At 41.6% G+C, this 25,383-nt stretch overlaps 1 protein-coding gene across 5 annotated transcripts in view; it reads right to left on the bottom strand.

The window, feature by feature from the left end:
* Positions 1–479: 479 nt before the first annotated feature.
* scml4 (Scm polycomb group protein like 4) overlaps positions 480–25,383 on the bottom strand; it is a 49,418-nt gene continuing 24,514 nt past the window's right edge. For 2 of the 5 annotated variants that reach the window (XM_036549972.1, XM_036549973.1), the window contains 7 exons: positions 19,015–19,244; positions 17,129–17,258; positions 11,545–11,745; positions 10,082–10,258; positions 4,474–4,692; positions 3,915–4,060; positions 480–3,773 (listed from right to left, as the gene is read on the bottom strand). In XM_036549972.1, the coding sequence (XP_036405865.1) occupies positions 3,648–3,773; positions 3,915–4,060; positions 4,474–4,692; positions 10,082–10,258; positions 11,545–11,745; positions 17,129–17,258; positions 19,015–19,244 (1,229 nt within the window). In that variant the 3' untranslated portion in view covers positions 480–3,647. Of the gene's footprint in view, positions 3,774–3,914; positions 4,061–4,473; positions 4,693–10,081; positions 10,259–11,544; positions 11,746–17,128; positions 17,259–19,014; positions 19,245–20,037; positions 20,316–20,560; positions 20,779–23,010; positions 23,116–25,383 lie in introns of those variants that run through there. The other 3 variants (XM_036549974.1, XM_036549975.1, XM_036549977.1) reach the window with 3 other exon arrangements.

The following is a 25,383-nucleotide window of genomic DNA, read 5'->3' as shown; positions in this document are numbered from 1 at the left end:
TGCCTGCTGAGTGGTGGGAAGAAAGTCTAATTATTTTTAGGTACAAATATAGAATTCAAAAAGGGTAGAGAAACTGAGGACTCGGTAAGGTCAGCCGTTCACAGGGCATTGGCAAGATGTTTGACTGTGGTGATAAGTCAATGAAAGATTTTAAGAGTATGTTGATACTCAGTAAATGCAAGGGGATTGAGTGTAGATTTATAAAGTAAATGCAATATACATGTTGCAATATAAAATAAATGCAAAGGCATTTAGCCTCTCCAGTATATTCTTATACATATTTATTTGCAGTGTTACTCAGATCATAGATCAGGTGGTAATGCTCAGAGGATGCATACTGTAATAATAATTACACAATTATGTATGAATAATGCTGATAAGCTCATTTGATATCATTTCAATCTGTATACCAGTGTTTAAAAATAAAAATGACACTGGATAACAAGACGTCTTTAAAAATATTTGATTACAGGGTGTGGTCATCAGCTCAATTCTATCTGGCACGTTAGTGCAATCAGACACAAAACACACTTGTTCATCTGACTGCCTGGAGATGAAAGAGGACACTTGAGTATACAAGAATAAGGCTGAAATGTCAGGGTAATGTGTAATGCTTTATTCTTACGCTATAATGCTCTGTTTATAACTCACATAAGATACGCAGGTCTGTTTCTGTTGTAATTACACAAATTTTCACAACACTAAAGCAAACAAAATTAAATCAAATAAAATACACAGTCAAATATAGCACCAACATGAATGATCCATGTAGCAGTCATCCTGGTATCATACCCAAACTTTTCAGGATCTAAGTAACATCTCTGCCTCATTCCTCTTGACGTGGCTTATATCTAATTATCTTAAAAAGCAGCATTCAGATACACATATTGATAAAAAATACACAAATGCAATACATAGTCACACACAAGCAAAGCTGAATGCTTCCATACAGACTAGCTTCATTTGGGTTTAGAGGCAATTTAAGTACTGTGATGGTGGTATTTCTACTAAAATGGCAAATGCATTTTTGTGGACTCCAGTCTGAAGCACTAAGTGCCTCTGCTTTTAAAGCTAGTTGGAGGAAAATTACGCATAAGTCAGCTTTTAGCTGAAAAAGTTCAAAAAGGAGACAGCTACATTATTTAAATGATAGTGTTGGAGACTTGGGGGACTTCAAATCTAAGGGCTACCTCTCTGATGCATATGAAAAATATTGAGGACATCAAAGCAGAATGTAGCCACTATGGCTTCAGCTGGAAAGTCTATCACGGCAAAGCAATTCAACGGCTCTTTACAAACTTATTTTCGAGCAGTCACATTATATAATTACGTTTAAATAGTTGGATGATGTTTAAAAAATAGCAAATCCCAGTTATGTTCGCCAAAACATACTATATGACTGTACCGTGTTCTTTTGATTATACATTGTTACTTTAAAATGACATTATTTACAAGTGTACCCAGATACATACAAAACATCAAGCTCATATATACTGCATATGTCTCAAAACCAAAAAAAGAGGCTTCCAAAAGGCTTCCCCCTCAGAATCTCCACGTTGAGCTGGAGCGTGGTAAGGGAAGGCGAAAAAAAAATAGTCGTTTTCCTGAATGTGTTAATGTACTTTTACTTCAGTCCTAAATTCTAAAAATCCAGATGCCAGAATATGTATTAAAAATGCAGAAATATTCATAACATACAGATTAAAAATATTTAACTTCAGTACTTGTCTTTGTAATGCTTGGTGGTGCTGTACATATTGTGACTTTTGTAATAAGCTGGACTCCTCTCACATACAAGCCGATGGCCAAGGGAGCCTCTAACTTTACTGCTTTTGAATTATGTGCTAGATTGGATTTTCAAGCCTCATGTGGCTCACCCACACTGTCTTATTTCATGTCATCCTATTACACGCTAAACTGGTTGTACATCTCTACTTGTAATAAATTAATCTAAGATTGACCTGCAGAAATTGAGGCGGTGCATTAAAAAAAAAACAAAAAAAAAACATGGCATCTCTTAATATTAAATGACATTTGTTTGGATGTGTTGTAATCCTGGCAGATTCCAGTGGCAATTTATTTGACAACATTCTGTACCTGATGGTAGAGGTTTGATAGGAAGTCACCTGAATGAACTGTTACCTTGTGTGGTACCCAGTTGCGTCAACTGTAGCTGCACTGTGACAGGAATGTCTGCTGGTGACCCACCAAGTGGTGATTCATACTGCTGGTGAGAGACAGCAGGCAAGTGTTGATATGCCTTACTGGACCAGCAGGGGGCAGAAGGTGAGTGGCTCAGGCAAGGCCAGCATCTCCTATGCCCAGTGGGGCCTTCTGTTCTGCTGTTTCTTTTTCAGACACTGTGCCAACAGACTGAGGCTGCAAGACGGTGCTTCCGTCACTGCAGCTCATGTAGGAATTCCACTCAATAAAAACGGCAAAAACTGAACGGGTCCAATGGCTCACTTTAGGAAAAGAAATCACAAGGGTTTATATTTGCATTATGGCAGCAGTTAGTGATCATTTCCCCTCCCAAGTGCCTGCCCTGACATCGTTTTTGACCCAATCCATATTTTTTTTCAGTAACGCTTAGTGTTCATACACCCCCCCTTTCAGTCAAATTTACCATTTCGATGCATCATAAATAATCTGTCACACGTGTCTTCCCCATTACTACACACTGCCCCCTAACGCCATAATTCTGAAGCTGTAATTATGTACATTTGACAATCAGCAGCATTGTCAGATGTGGAGAATCCCACATATCAGACGTCATTATCTCGAGGTCAAGATTTTCAAATTCATAGCTGGATTTAATACTGCTCCACAGTATTGCTTCTGTATCCACTCCAACCTGCTGGGATTTTGGAATTTCTCAGCTTCTTGTATGCAAAAATGCAAGCAACAAACCCAGATTTGTGTACAAGACATATGTTTAAGCTCATATGCCAAATGCCTTGAACAGGAGAAACAGTAGTATGACTGAAGTAATGAATAACGTCTTTGTCATTATCAGATTAACTACATATTTATCAGATACATGGGGTTTGTTTTTTTTTTTTCAGATTTCTGTGAATGAAAGGTGAGAGGCTGTTAAAATAGTAGCAGCAGGTAACAGTGGGTCAACCCCCTCTGGGACCTTCGTCAGTTCTTACCTGGATGTGAATGTGGAGAAAACTTGACCTTGAGTTCATGACATCTAACATTTGACTCTCATCCATTTCCTGATTTTATAATGCATACACAATTATCCTTTCAGAATACAATGTGCAGCAAAGTGAAGAGACTGCATGTGGAGTGAATTATTGGCATACGCTCACAAGGTAAATCTGATAAAAGCGGGTATAAATACACCATATGGGTTTTCTTCTAATGGATCTTTCCAGATAGCACCTGCTTGTTTCCTGACTCACAGTGCCTTTGCTCAAACACCTGCAGGAAACCAGCTCAACACTCCCATGCCCAACCTTGCCATCCAGACAGAACCTCAAGTCAACATTGGTAGCTGGCCACCAACTTAAAACTGAACTTGTTCTGTAAATTAAAAGTCAAAACTTGTTTTCTTTTCTTTCACAAACATAAATACTATGACTTTGCATTACCCCATTAATTGCAATGCAATAATTGAGAAGTTGAGTGACAGGCCCTCAGAACTTGGCCTGTTTTAATTTATCGATGTGGTAACATAACTTCAGGGCTGGACCCAGCTTCAGTCCCAGGTACTTCATGATCATATCGCTCTTCAGGAGAAGTAATGCGTACCCATCAATCTCCTGCAGGAAAAAAAAAAAAACATGAATAAGTCAGCAAAGAATGAAAAATGAAAGGAAGAGTGAAAGCTGAAGAAATGTGGATGATAAATGAGAATGAGAGAAAAAAATATGCTGGCGGCGCTACGAAAAAGAGCGACGTACATGTTTCCTGAAGACCTCTACATGCGGTCCCAGAGCATGAGGGTCGGCATCCTTGACGAACCACACCACGTCCTCCACCGTCCAGGTGGACGGGTCCTTGCTTGGCGGGGGTTTCGACTCTTGCGACTCGGGAGACGGGCTGTAGGCTGTGCAGACACATGGGTCAACCGTGCTGTGCATGAATGTGTCCAGGTCACAGAGCATATTGTTGAAGATACATGCACCTGTGCTATATAGTACATTAGGATTTTCTCCAACAGTTGTCCAGATTGGGACTTGGCATGAGTTGACTGTTGAGCTGGTCAAACTCTTACATTACATTCTCATCTAGAGTGACTTATGTGTCTTACAATAGTTGGAGGTTATCAGTTTACACAGTTGGATATTCATTGAGGCTATTCAGATCCCATGGGTACGACAGCAGCACCCCACCAGAGAATCAAACTGGCAACCCCTTCCATATCATAACACCACACTACTGCCTGTCTTTGACCACTTAACAGCTCAATAAGGTCAAGCTCTGAGTGGAGCAGCTCTGTGGCCGATTTCTTGCGCTTACCACTTCTGTTTCCTTCCTGGAAGGCGCTGGGGCTGGATGTCTGCCGGCACAGGCCCATGGGGTTGGAGCCGCCTTGAAACTGCTGGCAAGAGCGATACCCATAGGGCTTGGGTGGGTAGGGCGAGCTCATGGAGTTAAAGGCAGAGTCGCTGGGGTCCACAGAGTAACGCTTCGAGTCTATCGGGTCCACCAAGTAGTCCTCCGGCATTGATGTCTCAGCTGCTTACAAGACACCAGAAAAGAAGAGAGAACGCAGACCATGAGCACAGACATACTCCGTTACATTAACTGCATTCATACAGGTTAGATACAGCATTACCACACAATCTGGCATTGCATGAAAAGAACTCACCAGGCAACAATCAACACTGACTCTTGGACATCCAGATTAGATTACTGTTTAGACAATACTGCCATTCCTGGTATGCAATGAGTGGCATTTATCCTTTTCTGGAATTAGGTTAGAAGGGTATTTTCAATTTATAATGCCTTTCACCAAGACTTACCAAGTACAAGTGTTCAGCTTTACTGAACAGTCTGGTGTGAAAAATAATTACTTATTTAAATGATTATCTATTATCTATGTACCTATCTATCTATCTGCCTATCTATCTACTCATATAAAAAGTTCAATTATGATATCAGAATTAACCAGTGACTATGGATTTGGTATATTTAGCTGATCCATAAGTACCCACATGTTTCCTGAATGTTGATCCTTTCTTTAACGCTTTGTATGTTGCACTGTTTTAGCTGAAATTAATGAAATCTGTTCGGGTTACGTCAGGTTCACTCTATATGAAATTAATCATGGACCATGCCCCAAAGGAAAATTTGCTGGAAAATTGTCCTTTACTCCTCAAAGATAATAGATTGGGAGAACTATATGATGAAGTGACTACATGTGACTTACAGAATGTCCAAACTCCCCACCCAATTCCAACACCCCCCAAATCCCAGTATGACAACAGCTGTCTTACCATGGTAACATTTTCTTTTTGTGCATGTTTTTGGCATGTCTTTTAGTACCAGCTGAAGCCTATTTCTCAGGTTAGAAACAAACAACCAATTCTGACCAACCTACAGTAGGTACAAAGTCTGCTGGATGTCTTCCAATAAGACAGTTTCAGTAATTCCAATTACTAGAACAGTTTTTACTGTCTACAAAGTGACCCATGAAAAGGGTGTGTAATATGCAGAACATTAATTATTAATGAAAAAATTAAACAATGAAGAAAATAACTTCAGACCATGATAGCAAATATCCTGCATTGTAGAATCTCCTTCCTGTTTTTTTGGTACTGACAACATATAAATTATTTCTAACGTTACTAAAATATTTACAAAGACTTCTCTTCATACGGCCAGACATGAAATTGTTAACTCACCCTTGATGCTGCAATGTAAGTCATTAAAAAGGTTATTATGTGGAGAAGATATCCTGTACTTCACTTTTCACTTTGTGTTATCCTTGCCTGTACTTCACTTTTCCCCCCATCTCAATCAATGAGAAAATAATGTCACCTAAATGGAATCACTAAAAGCTGAACTTTGATATTTAAGTTAATGTAAGTTATTTATTATATTTAATTTGATGATTTACATATTGTCAGCATACTCTTCATCCCTCTCTACAGTTTTTTACTCAGTTGCTTCCAGTGTTAGACCATTCATAATGTGCCTGCATCATCCCCCTGCACTCAGACTGGCTTCCACACTCCTCCCACACCAATGATCTTCTTAAAATAAACTGATTCAATGCCACTCCCTGTCTCGCTACTGCCTTAAATTACACTGATCTCTGATCAGCGAACAGGACCGAGGGTGGCCACTATCGGCTGCTAAGTGACAGACTGCTGATCAGAGATCAGTTTGCTTAGAGCACCGGGAGCCATTTTGGAGTGCAAGCCTTTTTCCCCTGCACGTCAAGGGTGCCGCACAAAACACAAGGGGACACTGGGCGGGTCTGCAGCACATAATGAGAGCTGCACTACAACATTAAAGCACGCCCCAGTACTGCATGCCCCAGCCTCATTCCTATAGGACAGGCTTCTAAATCCGTAGCACAAGGATAGGGCAGCCCAGCACATGTAGGATATCCAGGCAGTGGAGAGAAGGGTTGCCAGGTGTGGGGATACCCCAGGGTGCCTTCCCCAAGGGATATCACCACCTCACTGAGGCAGATTGCGCACTGACTTGGGCATGACAGGATCACCACGGAAACCGCTGCCAGAGCAACGCCAAGCTGCCAAGCTGCATCAAAGAGCACGTCAGTGCTGAGGCAGGCTGTGTCTGCAGCCAGGGCTTTTCTGCACGTAAGACGGGGAATCTCTACGAACACAGTGCACATGGCACACCGCACAGGCAGGTGAAATACAACCCATGTAACACACACCTGCAGGTCATACAGGTTACATTTCCAGCAAAAATCTGGCTTACCTCTTTCTACATAACACAATAATGATAACATATTACACTGCACTTCAAGGACGTACTGCCAGCTATATATATGCATAAGAGATTTCAGTCCAAGAGGAGAAAATTCATCCTCTGGATATCAAGGCATTTCAGAGGAATACTTCAGATTGATACATCTGTGTGGGTGGAGTTTCAAACTCAACACACAGACAGAGGTTCTACCTCAGATGTTTGCAGACATCATTGAAACTTAAAATTACATTATGTATCCATAGAGAGAGAGTTTTCAATGGAAACTTAATAGGACTTTTAAAAGAAATGCACAAAATGCATGGAAATATACACTCATGCATGCAGAGGCGTTTCCGTTACAAGCTCTGCAACTCAACATTCTACCCGCTACATTGCCTCATACCTGAACAACTTACAGTACTCTGTCATTTTAGTGTGACTTACAGAATGTGTGGTGGAAATAAAATGGTTATATACTCTTTTGGGGAAAGGCGAATTCAAAATGTAATTTTCGTAAGGAAAATAGCAGTCAAATATATGTTCCTCTTGAATATCTCTTCAGTAAGCATTACACAAGGGTAGGTCTCGGCAGCTACTGTATGAATAATTTTGATGAAACCAAAATGATTCTTCTTGACACATCTACTCAATTTCAGTGACCTCAAATCACAGAGTGTTTTTTTGCATTGCACATCGTAAAACAGCTTGAATTTTCCGACCGAACGCGAGAGCCCCAGGGAATGAAAAATGCACACAGTACAGCAACACTCGCTTTACTGAAAACACAGCATGGCTGCTCATGGCTTTGTGATTAGGTTCTCCAACTTACTGCACCACCTTTGATTTAAATCTTCTGTTCTACAGCTCGGCAGCTTTTACACCAACACTTTATTCATGCCTTCGAACAAGAGAAATTTAACTCAATGCAACAACTTAAACACAATGCCACACACATTTCAGGTGTGTCAACCCTAAACATTATTTGTGTGTATTATTTAAACTCAAGCCCCTCTAAAAGGGCATTACAGAAGGCAGTTCACTATAAAAGCAAAATCTTTTTTCATTTAAGAGTCTGTCATGGACAACAAGCTTTATTAACAGCTTGGATGGTTCTGAGGGGCAACGCTATGCAAATCAAGAGTAACACTGACAGGCGGGCAAACAGGAAGTCTGAAGGGTAGAGATATGTTGAGAATGACTGCAATAAAAAGCCAACAGCATTCAACAACACCTAGCCTCTGTCAAATGGCTAGTCATCAGTGAGCACCAGAGCACAATAAACTGAATCACTGCCAGTCTCGCTTAATATATAGTAAAATGTCAACTCTCAGTTAATCATAGAATCCATGACAATATAAAATCATAATAGCTTAACTAACTCCACATTGAATGTCAGTTTAATATATTTGCTCAAGGGGATGGTTCTGCTTCAAGTAAATGGAAATATGTGGAGGCTTAAAGAGTCCCCAGCCAAGGTACAGGTACTGTAACCCTGCCCAGGATACTGTTATTAGATTAAGGAGCCCTTCTGCCTCTCAGGGGAAATTAGATTATTCTGCAATGAAAATATTCCTGTGAGAAATGGTTACTATTCATATTTAAAATAACTGTATTACCCATTACTTCACAATAAAGAAGGTTTGATGAATCCTAAAATTCCAGGCTGATGGAGATTTAATTTGCCCCATATTTTTTGTTACAATATGACATGTTCTTCAGACTGACATGGCCAACACTGAATGCTTACTTTATGCACAAGTCCTACATTTCTACATAAATGCTGAAATTGCATGCTGAAGTTGGTATACTGTACCAAATATATTCAATCTCAAATAAATATTAATCATTTAATCTCTCAGAACACAGCATGCCTCCATGAGACACATGAAACTCAGATCTGACAAAATGTAGGTTTTCTGTCTTACAGGAGATGAGAGATGTTCACCACAGTGTAAAGACAGCTTCACAACACAGGGCTCAATGTTTTCTTTTTACAGAGAAAGGGCTTTAGGTTGTGGCGGCTCCCTTCCATTGACCTGAGAGCACCTTGATGAAACCTAGCTCATCGCCCTGGCCTGACAACTAGCACACAGTTCAGGGAGGCAGCTTCAAGGGCCCACAGGTATGCTAGCTCTGTAAGCTTCCTATTCAGACCTAAGGCCTCTTATCTTTCATCACAGATGATGTCCGTTAGGCCTTTAGGCACCAATGTGTAGAATTTGCATGGAATCTGACCAGCATCAGGACATCTTAGGCACAATAGAAGCCGCTCTACAGCTGCTCGAAAGCACATTTGCACTGAATCACCACGTTCAGGAAAAAAAATAAAAAATAAAAAGTGTGGATCAATGAAACACAAGAAAATACAATCGGGTTTTGAATTCTCAAATCAAGGTAAGGGATCATGCTGAGGTGTGCCAAGGAGGCCTCCTCAAACGAATTGGCTGGAGGAGCACAGAAGGAGAGAGAACTGACAGGCTGTAGCCCTCCCTTCCCACACCCCCCGGCATCTGTGTGTTGACACTCGCTACGAGGAGCATATCCCTGCTATCAGAAAGGGATGAAATCCCTTGTCTGGCTCTTAAAAGACATGGCAGTTCAAACGAGCTTCCTCCACGCCAGCACTTAGGACGCAGAGGAGGATCTACAGGAGAGGAAGGATCACCTGGCTTCCACCCTCAAAGGGCTACCCTCACAGTGTAATAATGACTGAATTATTAATGCATCTGAGGGCGCTTCTCTGCCTGCCACACAGTGTTTGTTGTGAGGGGAATCAAGATGTCACTGCACATTTAATTACCATCACAGCTGGGATTCGGCTATTCTAAAACACTATAAATTACCCGTTTCAGGAATACTATCATTTCCATTTTTTTTTTTTAGCTCAAAACAGTTGTAATCCACTTCCTTAAATAAAGCTTGGAAGCTGCAGCTACAACCCATTGATATGGAGAGGCTGTTTTACACGTTAAACATTCTACAAAAATTCCAGCCCATAACTCTACCCATATTGAAAGTAATTTTAAAAGCTACAATAAAAAATTCAAAAGACTGTGTACCCAATGGGGAAAAAAATATGTGTCTTTGGACATGCAACTAAAATTCTCTGTTTTCAGATTTGTAATTCAAAAAAAACAAAGAAAAGAGAGAATGTTGTGTGCGACGCTAGCGTACGTACTGGACAGCGCATTTCCCTCAAAGTGGTAGGCAGCCGCATGGAGCTGTGTGAACGGCTGATCGCTGAAGAGATTCTCGCAGTGCAAACTGCGGCACAACTTCTTCAGGAAGCGAAGCACATAGCCAACACTGTTCACTACGGGCAGACTCAGAAGGTGCTGCTTCCCATCAAATGTGGCTGAAAACAAAATGACACAAAAAAAGCTTGAGTGAGTTGGGCGGAATGGGCAATCTGCACACAAAAAAAATAGCCATTTAATTTTTTTTTTTTTTTTTTTTTAAATCTGATTTTTTTTTTCCCATCAGAAAGTGTGTACGCTTTTTATGGTATTCTGCATATTCAGCCAAAGTGACTTGTCAGAAAGACATGGTTCCTGACGATGTTCTGCGATATTTTGAAGCCTCCATTCTTTGACGTTTTCATTTTGTTTATCCTCAAATAGGGCTCATTTGCAAGCAGATAGTGAATAACTGAATTTACTTGTACACATTGACAATGAAATAGAATACGTACAATTGAATCACCAAAGGCTCCAAGTTAATGTTGGAATTAGCGTTCATTGGAAAGGTTTGGACACAGGTGCATATGGTAATAAGAAAATATCAGCAATTGCCGATTAATATAGTTGGACGAGTGGTACAAACAAGAGTGAGGGGGTGAAGGAGCATAGGCATCAACTGCACCCACTTAGTGTCATGTGTCGATCAGAAGCCATTTATATGCAAATTCGAGGCTTATTATGCAACGGGTCTCCAGAGGAGCCATATAAAAGAGAGGCATGCCTATTCCTGTAATCCGTGTGCTGTGGTCCTCATTGTCCATTTATGCTGATTTTCTACAGCATTATTTCTATGACAGAGTCAGTCTGTATATGAAATGTTAAAATTCAATAATGGACTCCAGCAGTTACAGCAAAGCAAGTCACATCATGGAGATCTATTTAAGGCTGAGGGGAATGTCTTTTGGTTTTTTTTAATGAAAATATGCCCTTTAATGTGATTGTTGTAGGTACAGCAACAATTCTAATTAATTCAGTTGAAACTATGCTGTAAAATATACTCATGAATAACTCAATTCATCTAAATCGCCTTAAACCATTGTATAAGGGAATAATGTATAATGTTGAGTCGCTTTTTAATGTCCAAAGCAGCTATCTGTAAAATAAATCAAATTTCTGGGTGACGAAGCAAGTCAGTGGAGCAGTGGGCCATTAAACAGTAGAACAGGCCTTATGGTGCAAAACAAAATAAAAATCTCCTCACAGGCCATTCATTTCAAATATTCTTACAATGCAAATGCCCCCCCGTCCTTTGGGACAAGTTTAAGGAGATGCATCTCCAGTATTGGCAAGGAGGCCGGTTTCAGTTTATTGGTGGAGGGGGGGCAATAACGAAAAAAACCCCTAAGAAGTAAATGTGAGAAGGATACACCGTGATCCTACGGAGGCATTGCGGAATGCGTACCTGAGATTTTCTCTCCGCCGTAACCCTGCGTGAGCAGGGAGAATGCGGCTTTCTGCTGGAAAGCACTGTCAATGCAGCCTTGGACCGCCTGCTGCAACACAACAGAGGGTCTGTCCGGCCCAAAATGATCAGGGAGCTGTTGCACTTTTTTCCTGTCAAGATTAGGACCTGTGTTGGCTTGCTTGTTTATATATATGCAGACTGGAAACACAATACAGGGAAGGGAGAAAATGCAAAGATATTAGAGGTCAAGCATTTGTCAGCGGCCACATTAGCTTTTTCTGTTTACTTATTTATTTTTTTAGACAGCATTTAAACATGAGCATTTACATATATAGTTGTATTAAAAGTTAAAAGTTAGATGACATAAGCAAAAGAGGTATGCATGCCATCTACCAAAATATTTATATGCTCAGGCCTATGAAAAATATCTCAATACACCATACATAAAAACTTTTATTTCACAAATGACTCAAGCTTGCAGGATGTTCCACACTTGCAGTTACAATAGAATGTGTTCCTGAACACACAAATATGTATATTATATATACATATATATTCAACGGATTATGTATTAAAAGGCATTATAAATAAAGATACATTTAGTAAACCTTACAGAAAAAACAGTGTTGAGGAGAATTTACTCTCCATTCCAGATCTAAGTGTGAGAAAATTATAATCACATAGACTCAGTCACATCTGCTAGGGAGTATTATATTTCCTACTAGGGGATTATATTCTGAAAATGCATGAACCTAGGTGACAGGCAGAAAAGTTCCACAAATACACTTTATTTATATAACTGGTCTTCAAATATTGAAAATTTAACCATGTGCATACAATGTGCATGAGTCTTTTCCATTTCTATACAACACAACTGAGCAACCATCATAAAGCACTGTATGCATTTTATAGGCTGTTGCCCCAAAGACGACACACTCAAATGCAAAACAAAGGGCACAGACTATGACCATTGGTTACAGAGTAACCATGGCTCCTGGTCATGTAGGGAACATCATGTCTTTCACTGCTCCCACGGGATGGAATGGAATGACCCTTGACCCTTAAGCTATGTGGGGGGAAAGCCACGTTACCACAAACTGCACATCAATTCACTGGTCTTAAATTTGGGCCACTGTAATTTACTGGTAACATGTTTAAAAAAACATGCAACAGTGGCAGGCCTGAGGTATTTGAAATAGAAAATAATACCTCCCATGAAAACACAGTCAAATTTACATCTAGACTCCAGCGCTGTGGTCTACTGTTCTACTTTTGAGCAGCCAGCCCTAACAGTTCAATGGTGCAACTGCAGGTCACCATTTAATTGCAATGGAGATTGCTTTGGTTTTCATCTGAGAGATGAATTACACAACCAGTGAAACCCATAACGCCAAAATCTAATGTTTCATTTCCTCATAATGTCCTCGGTGTTTCCGTTTTGCATGTATCAAAGGCAGTTTGAAGAAATAAAATTAAAAATCCTTTAAAAAAATAAATTGGAAGAAATATATCTTGCAACACACAGAGGGAGACTACACATAAAACATGCATGTGCTCTTTGAAAGATTCCACCATTTTGTGGGAAAGGCATTTACATTTCAGGCCAGGCAGCTCTGAGAGGAACCAAAGGGGAATCTATTGAATTATTTCAAAGACCCATAATTAATTTGCAAATATTGGAGGATTCCCTTGCTATTACTTGAAATTCATTTCCAGCTTCAAATATTTGTGAGAGACTTTAAAATATTTGAGCATTCATTTTTAGCATTTGGAAAATGCATTTTTCATGAATGAAAGTGCAAAATAAATGCCTTTTTCATGCCTCGTGGCCCATGAGAAAAACGATGCAAACAAATGGGTGATAAACAGAATAAAAATCCAACATTACAGGCAACATCGCATGAATGAATGCTATAACATAACATAAGAGGAAGTCGTTGGAAAATGACATACATAGCCTCACACAAGATTCTAGCAAAACAATGCTGTCATAGAAAGTCAAAGCATATATTATTTCATTTTCAAAATCAAAAATAATAAATGGTAATTCACCACACACTAGGTTATACAAAAAAATAACGCTATTCACAAACTGCTATTACCACAAAACCATCCCAGATAGAGCCGATCTCCACACTGTAACACACATCAACTTCAAATCCAGTGCACGGTATCAGTATGCACACAGGAAAACAATGGTTCTGTTCAACAAGTTCCCAAGTCTTTAATTTATTAAACAACTGTGTTGTCCCCACTGAGACAAAACAATCTCAAGACACAGAACAATCTAAGAATGATAATGTTTCGCATCGGGCGCCCACAAAGGCACTGCTCGTAGCCTATATCAAAGCTACGCTGGAAATGATGTGCAGGGAAAAAAGCTGTATAGCGCGTCAGCACCCATCCCCCCGCCTGCCTGATCTCATTCTCGCTACCCAGCCCACAACCGGATTGCTGCTTTGTTTGACAGCTCTTTATGCAAAGGGTTTCCTCCTGCCAGTCCAAATACCGGTGGCTGTTACTTTGTGTTCGGAGACGCGAGGCACACTTTCTGATGTTCCAGCCAATGCTTAATGCAGTGACTAATTCCTCATCTGAGGAGGGCCACATGAAAGCCTTAAGCACATTAAGATGCTAGTCAGCTGTGGCGCGCGAGGGCGAGCGCCGCACGTTAAACAATGATTGAAAGTTGTGTTGTGGCGGCGGGGGTTTTGCGTCTCGGCCGACGAGGAAGGCCGGCGGTGGGTGCCAGCCAGGGCAGAGGGGTTCTTGTCTGGGAGTGTGCGCGCAGCGGGAGGAGGGGATGGGGAGGGGGGGGGGGAGGCGTTTGCGTGCGTGTGTGCCTCTGCGAGCGCTTGCTCCAGTCTGATCGGAACGGTGTGGGGGAGGGGAAGCAGGCAAGCTATGGCTGCTCGCTGTCATGAGAGATGCAGGGAAATTGTTTTGCACAGGGTTTTTGCAGGCAGCCCCCCCCCCCTTCACATGCCCCAACGCCCCAATGAAAATCAAGAAGCTACAGCATTAAGGGATTTGGATTTTTAAACCTACAGAACGGGGCCCAGACTGGGGCAGTCTTTATTTCCCTTCTCCAGCTGCCACGGCCCTATGCAACCTGGTTAAGATAGATAATTGACCCAACAGACGACATCAATGGAGAGCAACAGCAAGTCACATGAAAGCAGACCTTCGTGGCTTAGGAAACAAAGAGTATGAGCAGTGAGTCCTGGAGCGTGTAATAGACTGAGCGCTGAAACTGGGGAGAACGTGCCTGCTTCACCTTGCCAAGAATTAGCCACCTCAACCACAAAGTAACATACATGGGAATGTCAGCTCAGACCAGGAATGCAAGTGGAATCTCTCCCCCCCTATAGCAAGTTCATCTCGAAAACAATGGCAGACCAACGCCTGTTGTTTTGATTGTCAGACAATTTGGTGCACAGTGGTTACTTCCAAATATTACTTCCAAAGGTAACTTCCCTTTATTGGTGCATTTTACATTCAGTTACAGTAAACTGTAAAATCATGTGCAATAAACATTTACTTTGCAATCACTAAAGTACCTTGTTTCTCTATGAGAACTTCCTCCAGAGAAAAATCGTTGTTGCATTTCCATTTTTCAAATATAAGACTGTGTCACTGAGGCTGAGTACTTCTTAAAAGATAGCACTTATAAACCTTGATGGCAATTAATCTTTTTAAAAAAGGCAATTATGTCTTCCTGAGTTCAGGCAGAGTTGAATAACCCCCCAGCAAACGACTGATCGTTTCCACTGGGGCAGAGAGCACAACCTTGTCTGATCTTGGGTCAAGGCCTATACAACCCTCTTTTCTCTGTTTAATTAAAAGAATGCTCATGGTCTAGGAGGTAAAGGTGATCAAAGTGAAGGTATGGCCAAAAACACATACACCTTCAACACAAGCCAGCCTGCATGTAAATCACTCCCCTGTGCTTTCAGAAATAACCACCATGACCTTTACCAACGCTGGCAAGAGAGGAAGCTTCCTGCGGTTAGGGTTAGAAGAGGCACAGCGATCAGGTTTGACACAGGGCCCCTCAAAGGGTGTTTAAGCCACATCATGGGGGTCCAGCTCTAGCATACACATCCATTTGTTACACAGTTCCTCTGTCCTTTCTTCTGGACGTATCTTTAGACCACACTCTCACAAATCATGATCGGTTTAATCTTAAGCCAGGTTGAAGTCAGGCACATAGTGTCAGAATGTCTTGTACTGCATACACCTCCAAGCCCTCTGAGCAAGAGGATGTATTGGGAGGATGCAAACCAATCTTCTGGGGGAGGGACAGAAGATTGGTTTGATAAGAAACAACAGCAGAATCTCAACCTGAATGTCTTGCCAACCATGCTCCTTGAACAACCAAGTACTCCTTCAATGTTTAAATTGTAATATTTTAACAATATTCAACCTCAAAAACTCCTTTTGATGGGTTAAATTGTTAACTGCACATTATTTTGAGCCAAGTAAGATTATACCCATAAGACACTTACTTGCAATCAGAACAATGACATAATTCATGGTTAATAACTAAAACCTGGTCTCATGATCATAAAATGATGAATTAAATCAAGAAACGAACACACTGATTAACAGCTTTTGAAATAAAATCAGCAGATTTTTAATCTGTCAATTAAGTCTCTGGATAATGCCTCCTGTGGAGAACTACTCCATGGAGACCACAAACTAAACGAACTCATCAAATGAACAAATTAAAATTTCAGGACTAAAAGTACTTCACAAAGATAACAAATGGGACACAACACAGACTCAAAGAACCACCATGTCAGTGAAGGGTCTGCACTCCAAACACACACTTCCTTAATTGAACAGTCTTAGTAAATGTCAGCTGCTGTAACTACTGTATATAATGAGGACTAGTGTCAAAAGGTGACAATACATTTCCCTTTAGCCACTCAAGAGAAGCTCATTTAAGCATTTGAAGAAAAATGCAGAGCACTTTTGAAGTCATTTCTCTGCTTTTCCCTTTAATTTGGCTCCATCCACACTATGGGTCATGTCAGAATGTTTGGAGTGGAAGGTTTTCTTGGATGACTGTGATAAGCCACATATGCCACATATTGCTTTGCTCAGCATCTGGTTACACATTCAGCTACACAATCCATTCTATCCACAAACAAGTCCTGAATTTTCTACAGATGTAAGTATAATAATAAAGCTAATACAGATATTTTTGTGTGGGTTTTCACAGTTCCTAAAGACCTCGCCTCTTGCTTCTCTCACCTGCTACACAGTGACACGGCAAACCCACCGCAAGCACGGCAGACAAGTAAAGCATATTTGCAACAATGAGTGAGTTAACGCCGCCCGCCCTTCAGTAATGACACTTCAGCATGAGGCAGTCTCAGCGTGCAGCCAATCACAAGGTGATTTTAGCACAGCTGGAAGCAGCCACGGCAACTCACACTATCTCTGTGCAGCCCTTCACCTGTCTGCAGTCCCGTAACTGCTTCACAATGGGCCGCCCCCGGGGCCAAGAGCGAGCACTGTGGGAGTGTCAGTGTGGTCGGGTGGGGCAGTGGGGGGGGGGGGGGGTAGGTCCTACCTGTGAGCACCTGGGGCGTGGCGGAGTGAGGGACGGTGGCTGCGTCCTGTGGGATGGAGCTCATGTCCGGCTCAGGTGTGCTGCTGGGCGGGGAGATGGCCAGGGGGGTCATCACCAGCCGGGACTTGAGCTGCAGGTGGACACACACACACCAAAAGCCCGTGAGGCAACCGTCCCTGCAACCCATAGCCACATCCGAACTGAAGCCAGTACACCTGGCAGCCTCGCCCTTGCTAAAGAAAAAAAGAAAAAAAAAACTTGCCTGTCCTCGTTGGGCCCCTGACAGGAAGTACTGCTAAATGTGGGGGTGGACCAGACAGAGATAAAAGAAGCTGCATACTTTTGCATGGGCTTGAACAACCTGTTAAGAAAACATTCAAGGACAGCTAATCTGTGTAAGGCTTCAGTTGGGAGGCACAGCTATGATGCAAAAAACTAACAGAGGGTATACTAGGAAACAGAGGAAGCACTACCGTTTCATGTGAATGTGAGCATGTTGGTAAACTCGCTAGCACTTCCAGCGTAGTTTCTAAACACCACCGTGTTCTAAAAATAACGAGAAGCTGAACGCATCGATCTGGAAAATGTCCCTGAAGCGAAGGCGTAAGATGGCAGGCCTGTGTTTCCATTTGTTGTGGTAACTGACAGACACCACCGTTTGTAATGAGCTCACAGTGAAGGTGACGACACCACAGGGATGTCGGTGGGCCTGGGGATTGGGCCACCGTTGACCTTTGACTACAAATAATGAGGTGGTATTAATGGCTCACAGGAAAGAGGCTCTCACTGCTGTGTGTCCTGCACCAATTAACTTGGCAAGGAACCACACAGTTTTGTTACTTAATAAGTGAGGCTCCCCTTCATGTGTATGACAACGTTCTGTCCTGAAGCCCAAAAATACGTAGCATTCTACATCCTGTTACAGAAAAATTCTGCAGTAACCCGTTTTTCCATTTATGTGCACACATACATCTGAGCATTAACAACTAAATGCAGGGTGTGCATCAAAAATACAATCTCTGCAGATGTAAACATCGTCTTGTGGTCGTTGAGGTCATGGTAATTTGCTTTATCACAACACAAAGATTCTACAATTAATCCAAATGAATGAGAAAAAATACACTGCATGAAATACAGACAGCTTCCAACAGAAAAAAAAACATGGTGCTCATGGGAGGCTATCTCTCATTGACTGACTGCAGCCAGAAAGCTGCCCCAGCCATATCTAGACTGGCCTTAGGACAATTGTCCGGTCACCCCTTTCTTACTGGATTTAATGAACGGTGTCATCCATAGTCAGGGATAAAGCTGGCAACCCACCAGTCCTATCAACAGCCATTCAATGGACAAAATAGTGTGTGTAACATAAACTGGCCACTGGGTGCAAACTGCTGCTTCATTTGCACTGCAGAAATCTTAAAAACAAAATACATCAAATTTGATAGGAAATATATATTCATAAATACATATATACTTTGATCATTGCAAATCCAAAAAAATACAATGTGTACTGTAAATAAAAGAGGTAGTTAATTCCAACATTTCCATATTTACAAGTATGGTTTTTACAGGATAATAAAAACACTAAAAATAAAATAACCAAATAAAACTAAGGAACATGAACAAATGAAATACATGGGCTAAGACTAACAATAATAAACATAACAATGGCGGCAGCAGCAACAGCAGCAAGAGCAGTGAGGTTTTGCACAGTCTGAATCTGACAATGTATACAGAGCCAAGAGAGAGAGGGACTGGGCTGTCTATTGTGATAAATGTCTGCACACTTACAGCCCAGAGAATAACAACCACCCCCCCCCCCCCCCCCCCAAACCTCCCTTCCCCCCCAACCCCACCACCACCACCACCCCCCTCCCGCCACTGACCTTAAATCCAGGCTTCCGCCCCCTCTTCTTGGGAACTTTGAGGGGTGAGAGGGACTCAGAGTAGCGGTTCTGAAAATCCATTTTGGGGATGTTGCGAATGGGGGGTCTCCCCCTCTTCCTGCCCGGTATCTTCCCTCTCTGGCCCGGGATGAACGAGGGACTCATTGCAGGCGATTGCATTTCACTGTTGTCTGCTTTCTGCGCTGATGCTGCAGGAATACTCATTGGACCTGCAAAAATACAGTGCGAGGGGACATGTAAATAAACGGAGAAAGTACAGTACAAAAGGGGGGTACCTGGCAGACTGTGGTGCTGAAAGTAGAGGCAAAACAGCATGCAGCTGATGCAAGCAAGACTCTAGCCTACACACACGCACGCACACACACACACACACACACACACAAACACACACGAACACACACACACACACACACACATACACACACTCTCTCTCTCTCTCTCTCTCTCATGCTTTTACAGCCAATTCATTTTTAATTAAAACCCCAGCCTCCAGTTTTCCTTTCATCTAGGATGACAAAAGGCTGGTCAAAATAGAAAGCACACTGAAAAATTCACCAAAAGCCTGAAAAAACATGACTTCCCACAGACATATTAAGCTAATAAACAGAGGGCTGTTCCAAACCTTGGTTCTTTTTTTATTAAAAAAAAAATCCCACTGCTCTCAAAATCGATCAGTCTAGAAAAATCATTTCATACGCAACGCCTTCATGCTACAGAAATAGAAGTCTCTCAAACACACACGGTGCTGCAGACCCAAAAAGCACGGGTCTGGAGGAAAACGCACAGCAGCTGAACGCAATGCCCAGCAGAACAAAATGACTAAATATAGAAGCAACCGGCTGAAATCTGACCACATAAAGCATTTCTCCATGCTCCTGCATTGATCCCATCCCCCTCTCTGAGTCGATACTGCTACTGTCCCCCCCCCTCGGCAACCCCCCCCCCCCCCCCCCCTCCATTATCAGCTCCAGCGTCCTGGCAGACGGGCTCCCGTTACCTTACCTATTTACTGCACTAACGACCGCAGCCCTGTGTCTCTGATTCCGGTCCTTGTGCTACGGGTTCTGGTAGAGCTTCTCAGAGAGCTTGGAAAGCCATCTTCCCCCCTTGCCTGCCTCCAGCCTCTGTGCTCTGTCCCTCAATCCTGCAGCTAAGCGCACCAGCTGCAAACATCTCATTAGACTAATGCATTCAGCACAGAGGCAGAAAACTCCATTTACCATAGCTACAGCAATGAATTTCCATTACGATGACAGCTTCAACCACATCATGTCCGGAGAGGCAGCCAACAGCTGGCTCTCTCAGACCCAGCGCACTCTCACACACAGAGAGAGAGGGAGAGAGAGAGAGGGAGAAAGAGGCCTCTATGAAATAAAGAGTGTCTGACCATGCATATGAGAATGTTTATGTGCACTGTAGCATAGCATACCATCCTTCCCTTCCCCTTTCGAAACAGGCAGCGAGACAGAGACAGACCAGAAAATAGAGCAGGAGGGGAAAAAAATAGATAGGAATAAACACATACCATAAAAAAAGAGTACGAGGGGATAAAAAAAGAAAATCCTGCTTCAATTCCTCTACTGCAAATCCCTTGATGCTGCTGCTGTGCCTCTGCTCTCGGCGTCCTGGCCACAGCTCCGCACTGTAGAATCTCCGGCGGCCAGCCTCCACTGTCACTGTTGTGAGCTCAGAGAACTGTCCCTCTTCTGTTGTCATGGCAACAAGCCTCCTAACATCCTACCGCTGACTGTCTCCCGCTACAGTGTGGTTCGTGTGCGCGATTCTGCACGCAGCGCCGGGGAAATAATGAGGCTACAAACGGGTCGGCAGCCAGCTCCTGCGAACGCCGTAGGAGGACACGTTGGTTTTAAAAGGACCAAAATGCCAGATATGTGTCCCTTAATGTTTTTTTTTGTCCTTTTTTTTTGTTAATGGATTTGAAGGCTATAAACAGGGAGACTCCTTTTCTATTGGCTGAAAGGCAGCATTTGTTCCACATGATTGGTACGGTCCTAGAAAATACACACGTCTATTTACATCTTGTAAAGCTGTTTTTCAAAGGCTTCTCTCCTGGAGTAACAGGGCTGGCAGCTTGCCAATGTCTAAAAACTGAACATCCATGTTATGATTTTCATTCTGCCATTTTGCATACTGAGTGAAAGATAGGATGGTATTATGATCATTACACTTCAAGGTAGCTGTGCTGGTCCATGTTATGTAGGGCACTTCTAGTGCCTTTAAAGCTTTTTATTGTTTTTTTTTTCCCTCTAATTAGATTTTGATTTTTGGTTACAAATTTACTTCAATTTACTTATCAACACCTGATAAATTAGAAAAAAGAACCACGAGCTATGAAAAAAAGTAATAATAAATAATAAATTAATACATTTAAAAAATTCAAGAAGCCTCTAAGACGCTCCTATATAAGCTGGACACCCTCCCACTAATTATGCCGTCTTCAAAGCAAATTCTGTGTTTTTTGTAATGTACAGTGCAGAGCACGCAGTCGGTCACAGTATACCCAAGAGTATATACACCATAGAGTCTGCAGATCCTTTTATTATAAGCTCAAAAACAAAAGCCAAGACAAGCTAAGTCTCTTCTCACCAACAGCAACAAGGATGCTCAATCTGTACACAATGTCAGCTGTTAATATACAGACCATAAGTCTAGTCTAAGGCACAATGCATAAAGTCATAAAAATCTACAGCAGTGTAAGGTATGGTCTTTGTCGTTGTTTTTTTTTTTTTTTAATCATAAAAAGCAAAAAAAAAAAAAAAAAAAAAAAAACAGGGATTAGTGATTACCAATGTGAAACACAGCCTTAAATTTGACACAGATTGTTAAGGAGTATGCAGACAGAATTACCGTGGCTGCTACATCTAGCTTCCGGAATGGTATTTACGTGTCGTGGCAGTAAGAGGACAAGGTATGCAGATCACAGCCCTCCTGAATCCTGGATGATAGGGAATGTGCCTGATCCCGGCTCCACAGACAGCGTGCTTACCTCAGCACAACAGCTCCATTTATCTGTCTAATTATTGAAGAAGGGAGCAGCCCAGTTTACTCAACTGTACAGGAATAATGAAAATGTCATTCTCTTCATGCTAATTAAGTAATTCCGGATGGATGGGCCTTGTTTCCTAAGGAGACTGTAAATAAAAATGATCCTCCCCCCCTCCTTTTTCTTCAACTCTGATTCTGTCTCATTTGTAGACAGCGGCACATCCAAAAATTATTTCGCTTTGTTGATTAGACCACAGGATGAAAGGAATATCCTCTTTGTGTTGTCAGTTGTGTAAGTCTGTGTTGATGACAAAGGTCAAAGCTTAATTAATACTATATCATTATACTTACAGTAGGTGTTTTGACAACCGTTTTATATCATCAGTGTTAGAGGTCTAAAAAAAAAAAAATCATGACTAAACCAACTGATGATTCCAAACAATAAAGGGGAATTAGAATAATACGTATGAGTTCTGCGACAGGATATCCCACTTGGAGCAAAAACCGTACTAGATTTCCCTGTTAAGGATGGGGGGGGGGGGGGGGGGGGGAGAGTCTATGCATGAACAGTTAAGAGTTCAAAGCCATGTCACCATGCTTCTGGGCTCTGTGTACATAGCATGACCAGTGTGACCTCATCGTGCAGTCACGCAGCCACTGTCATCAGTGTCGCACAGGCTTGCGGGCCACCGCTGGCTTCCCTCTACGTTTCAGCGGGTTTCCCAGCGGACAGCAGTGCCGCATCTCTCCCGCTTAATGCAGGGGCAACACTGCACTCTGTTCATGCACATTACCCATGCGGCATTGCCCGGAGAAGCTCATCACAACAAGCAGCGCTCCGACAATCACTGCCATCTCCGGAGAAGCCAGCCTCTGCGAGCAGCGAGGTAAGCGAAGGGGACTCGGGCAGGCGGCATTGTCGGGAGTCGTCCTCCAGAAGTAAACGGCTGAGTCATGCCGATTACTCACCGGTTTGTCTCCGCGTTTGCCTCTGTCAGATCCAATAAATCGGGCCGGGTGACACGTGGGGATCGAGAGGGGAGGGCAAGCCCCTGGTCTCCCTCTGCGGCGTAGCTGGGAAACCGCCAAAACACACAGAGGGAGAAAGTTCACCTCTAGCAATCCTGACAGCAGGAAGCACTCTGTCAACATGGGGGACCAGTGACCAATAAACTAACTATTCATTAAAGCCTCCTGCTCTACTGGGTTCACGCTTATACACAGCTAACTCACAATGTATCAATAGCAGAACAGAGGAGCTCTGTACCATAATAATGTTGTGCTGATGCGTCACGTGACTGCAATATCATTTTTAACATATACCTACTTAGGTAACAACATACCCTTAAATAATCCAATGCAACACACAATCCAACAACAACCATATGAACATGAAGGCAATATTTTACCCAACAGAAAATACTGCATGTACGAATTGCCAATTAACATTACAAATAAGCAGATTACAATCATATTACATTTGGTCTTGTATTCATAACAGAGGTGTGTTTGGAAAAATCTACCATGTCATGCATTAGCATTCCGGTTTTCTGGGACGTAGTTTAAAGCCTTACTAGCAGACAGCTAACAAAGGCATATATACTGATTTTCTTCATTCACTCATGTACCATGTTGATTTTATCCACCAATTGAAACAGTGGAAGAAGAGTGACAGAAAAACCAACAGCTAAAGCATGACATAAATAGCCAAACCCACACATCCAGTGTTGTCACAACCAAGTTGCTTTTGTTTTCTGCTGTTTTTGGAAAAGAAATAATCCATCTTAGAAATCCATCTTTACGTAATAGCTACTTGCACAATTGATAACCCTGGCCTAACTGCACAAGTTAGTTAATTTAAATGTACTAAAAATTCCAAATATGACATTTACATACACTAATATTGTGTTGTATGTAGGGATATTAACAGTCTATACCACTTGTTTTATTTTGGAATGAGGAAGCAATTAGGAATTGAGTAAATAAATATGAATCACAACTTTAAACTAAGCCTATTTGTAGTTGTGCACTAATCAATAATAAACAGTAATGTGAACATCGTTAATGACTGTAAAGCTGTAACCAAATGATAATTATTGCTCAGCAACATCCTATAATGAAGGATAATTTTTAATTATCCCTAACTGCCAAATTTTTTTTGTTTTATTCCACACACATCTCATTACTAGTAAAACACCATTAGACAATAACTATTCTAATGTATAGACAAAAAGCCAAATGAAAAATTTGTCAAATGCAAAAATCCAGAGTGAGATATACATGGTCTATAAAATCTAAATACAATACACACAATTAGTGAAATTAACACAGTAATTATAATAATTAAATAATTATTATCTTAAGTCATTTCTCTATATTGCTGGGGGGGTTTTGGGATCTCAAGGTGGCTCAAACAATCTGGTGCACTGAACAGAAATAGAATCAATCCTGGGTTTCACATACTTGTCTGAATGCGTTCCTACCGCTCATTTCAATGTAGCACAGCACTCAACTTTGCTCATAACCAGGGTTAATGATTTCAGACCTGGCCAAGTTTCCCATCCAGAGATTATAGAGCCCAGAGAATGTAAATGACTAACTGAACTCTAAACCACCCTTAGGTGATTCCTAACCTACTGGATCTGGACACAATGACAATGCTAAATGCATGGAAGTTCATTGTGAAATGTTACAAGATTCAAATTTAATTGAAAACTACTCTAAACTTTATACAGTATATTCTGCACACGTGGCCAAATTTTACCTATGCACACTTATTTACTTTATATTCTCAAGAAGTCTCGTGATTTATTTTACCCACTTTCCACTTGTTTATTCTAACAGGTTACAGTTCCCATGATCCTCCTCTTCATTGTGTTTTACCATGGTAAAGCATTTAGTGAATTAGGAAAATGCATTTAATACTTTAAAATCTGGACAAGTGCCTTTAAGGAATTCTACCAGTTCAACTGTCTGTAATTTTTTGTATTCAAACAAAAAAAAAAGGTCAGCCTTTGTCTGTGGACCACCAATGCTGTGGAGATTGGAAAATAATCTGTAGCAGATTCTTAAAGGACCCAGGAGTATTGAAGGGCAATAAAACTCATGCCACTGAGGCTGAATCTGCTTTAACTGACCATCTATTTCTGTCTCTGCATTCCACAGCAGAGAGGAAGTTTAAAATAACCAGGGGAATCAATCTTTCAAGATCGCAAGGACTTTAAAGTAATTACTCCAAGGTCCAGGTGTGGGGGGATCAACAAAGCATTCTAGATGTGGTCCATCAAGGGTTTTGTGCTGTTCAAAAAGAAACTGCTATTACTGCTTTTTGAGTCAAGAAGT

The sequence above is a fragment of the Megalops cyprinoides genome, chromosome 17 (genome assembly GCF_013368585.1).
Source record: "Megalops cyprinoides isolate fMegCyp1 chromosome 17, fMegCyp1.pri, whole genome shotgun sequence".
Taxonomy (NCBI): Eukaryota; Metazoa; Chordata; class Actinopteri; order Elopiformes; family Megalopidae; genus Megalops; species Megalops cyprinoides.
This window is presented reverse-complemented; position numbering and strand designations above follow the sequence as displayed.